Raw genomic sequence first — 1,308 nt, 5'->3', positions numbered from 1 at the left:
CCCAAGGGACACTGGCACAAGGGGATGTTGGTCCCAGAAAAATAATGCAAAAACTCTCTTGGAGAGGCCCCCAAGGCTGGGGCGGTGATCCAGCACCCACCCCAGGGGAGGGACATGGGGCAGGGGCTCTGTGGTGCCACCTCAACTCCTACCCCCCCAAAATCAGGGAATGGCATTTCACTAGAGTTTTGGGGAAGCTTTGGAGCATCCCCAAGCCCCACCAGCCCAGGCAGCTCCAAGTCTGGGGTGGAGACCCTCCAGCCCAGCCAGGCGAGGGCAAGAGCCCTCTCCTACTTCTTGCCCATCCCAAAGGTTTCACAGTTGGGGTACAGAAGGAGGCTGGGGGAAACAGCTGCCCCCCAGCCCTGCTCCCCCCAGGCTGGGGAGGGGGCTCCATGACTACTTGGCAGAAGGTGGAGCTCCCCCATCCCCAAGTCCTTGCAGAGGAAGGGAGAAGAAATCCCTAGGGATGAGCAGAGCCCCTGGGAAGGATGAGAGAGCAGCAGGAGCAGGGGCTGGCACAGAAACCTCAGCCCACCAATGCAGCGAGCGTGTCCATTCTCTGCCCCTCAGCTCCCCAGCGCTGCCCTCCATGGACGGGTTTCCCAGTGGGTGGTCTCTGAGCCCCCTTGGAGGGCAGTGGTCCCATGCCAGGGTCCTGGGCATGTGTCCCTCGTGGTCCTGGCTCTGCTGAGCCCCCAGCAGGGAGCTGCCTCTGGTCCTTGCCCGGTCAGTCTTGCAAGAGGTGGACGAAGCTGGCGGGGAAGACTCCGGTGCGGGAGCCGTCACCCTCGATGAAGCCGACCTGGGGGTGCAGAGATGGGGGTCAAGGAGGTGGGAGTCCCATCTCAGGCATGGGAGAAGCTTTGTGGCTGATATCCCAATTCCCAGGGGAATTAGAGAGGCTAAGCCAGGGTGACACAGCAGCTGGAGCCTTCCCAGCCCTACTCCATGCACAGATGGGCGAAGGATTCCCCCATCCATGCCCCCCAGGAACGCCCCAGCCACCTCCAGAGGGAAAAAAGGACTGGGATCAGGATCCCAGCACCTGTGCCATGGTGACACTCACCCAGCTCTGCTCATCTTCCTCCCGTGTCACCACGATCACCTCCCCCTTGGAGAAGGTCAGCTCCCGGGCCTTGTCCCCCTTGCAGTCAGCCACCGCCTTCACCCGCTTCTGCCTCCCCTTGGCCTAAAACGGGGTGGAAAGTGGGTTAAAGACCCCCCAAAGTCGCTCCCAAGAGGGGTGCAGGGATGTGACACCCCTGATCCTTCCCTCTCTGCAGCCCCAGGATAAGGAGAGCAGGG

General features: G+C 62.0%; 1 protein-coding gene across 1 annotated transcript in view; it reads right to left on the bottom strand.

The window, feature by feature from the left end:
* Nucleotides 1-404: 404 nt before the first annotated feature.
* LOC103756282 (arf-GAP with SH3 domain, ANK repeat and PH domain-containing protein 3) overlaps nucleotides 405-1,308 on the bottom strand; it is a 13,074-nt gene continuing 12,170 nt past the window's right edge. Inside the window, 2 exon segments of the mRNA XM_029963018.1 lie at nucleotides 405-805; nucleotides 1,070-1,192. Coding sequence (XP_029818878.1) covers nucleotides 731-805; nucleotides 1,070-1,192 — 198 coding nt within the window. The 3' untranslated portion in view covers nucleotides 405-730.

Source organism: Manacus vitellinus, unplaced genomic scaffold (genome assembly GCF_001715985.3).
Source record: "Manacus vitellinus isolate BGI_N305 unplaced genomic scaffold, ASM171598v3 scaffold_52_pilon, whole genome shotgun sequence".
NCBI classification, from domain to species: Eukaryota; Metazoa; Chordata; class Aves; order Passeriformes; family Pipridae; genus Manacus; species Manacus vitellinus.
The sequence above is the reverse complement of the archived record's forward strand: the minus strand, read 5'-3'. Positions and strand labels throughout refer to the sequence as shown.